The following is a 762-nucleotide window of genomic DNA, read 5'->3' on the forward strand; positions in this document are numbered from 1 at the left end:
GGCGTAAAATAGTGTCTTGCGTGATACGTGCTGTGGTAATACATGAGCTAAAGTGGTGCCAATGGTTATGTAGCCGGTCAGCACAAAACTTGTGCAAACCTCTAGCCAACAAGCGCAGTCTAAAATCACGCAAAAACTTTACGTAATTGCCGTGAGCACGCACTTGTAATTTGTGTGTTTTTATCCGTGTCATCCCTCGATCAAGAGTAATCGAGTAGAAACAATATGCAGGTATGCAGGTGTGTCCTTCGTCTACCTCTCGGGGTCGATGATGAAGCGGTGAAGTGCTAATGACACGAGAAAGACCGCGAGACCATCGCTTTGGTGCCACGGTACAGTGCAAGCGTGTTCCCCTAGCCCTAGGTTTAGGGTTGCGTGGCATGCGAGATTTGACCCAGAAGTCGCACCGTGTGGGACTTCTGGACTAAGGGACAACCCACGCTAGAATGCCAGTACTGTTCTATGCAAGTGCGTATTCTAGTCGAAGCTCCGTCTGTTTGATAAACATCCCAGACGACAGTTGGTAGCCAACCGACAGATCGACAATCGAAACAGAGACTCGAATTTCTCAAGATAAACACAAGACAACCAATACGACTACACGCGGTGCAAGAACGACGGCGTCGACAGCGGCATCGACGCGAAGCGCGTCACGAGACGCACGTCACTCGGTGATCGGTGGTACAAGACCCCGGTGGCATCAAATGGCAGCATGCCGCGAAGGCTGAGCGGGAAATGTGCTGTTGGCAAGACATTTTTGTC

General features: G+C 50.5%; 1 protein-coding gene across 1 annotated transcript in view; it reads left to right on the forward strand.

Annotated features, from left to right (window-relative positions):
* The window catches only part of SDRG_14338 (hypothetical protein), a gene marked incomplete at its 5' end in the record, with an annotated part of 2,328 nt that extends 2,153 nt beyond the window's left edge, over window positions 1-175 (forward strand). The window contains one exon of the mRNA XM_008620460.1: window positions 13-175. Within this exon, the coding sequence (XP_008618682.1) occupies window positions 13-24 (12 nt within the window). The 3' untranslated portion in view covers window positions 25-175. The remainder of the gene's footprint in view (window positions 1-12) is intronic.
* Window positions 176-762: the final 587 nt, after the last annotated feature.

This window comes from Saprolegnia diclina (genome assembly GCF_000281045.1).
Source record: "Saprolegnia diclina VS20 unplaced genomic scaffold supercont1.70, whole genome shotgun sequence".
Classification (NCBI taxonomy): Eukaryota; Oomycota; class Saprolegniomycetes; order Saprolegniales; family Saprolegniaceae; genus Saprolegnia; species Saprolegnia diclina.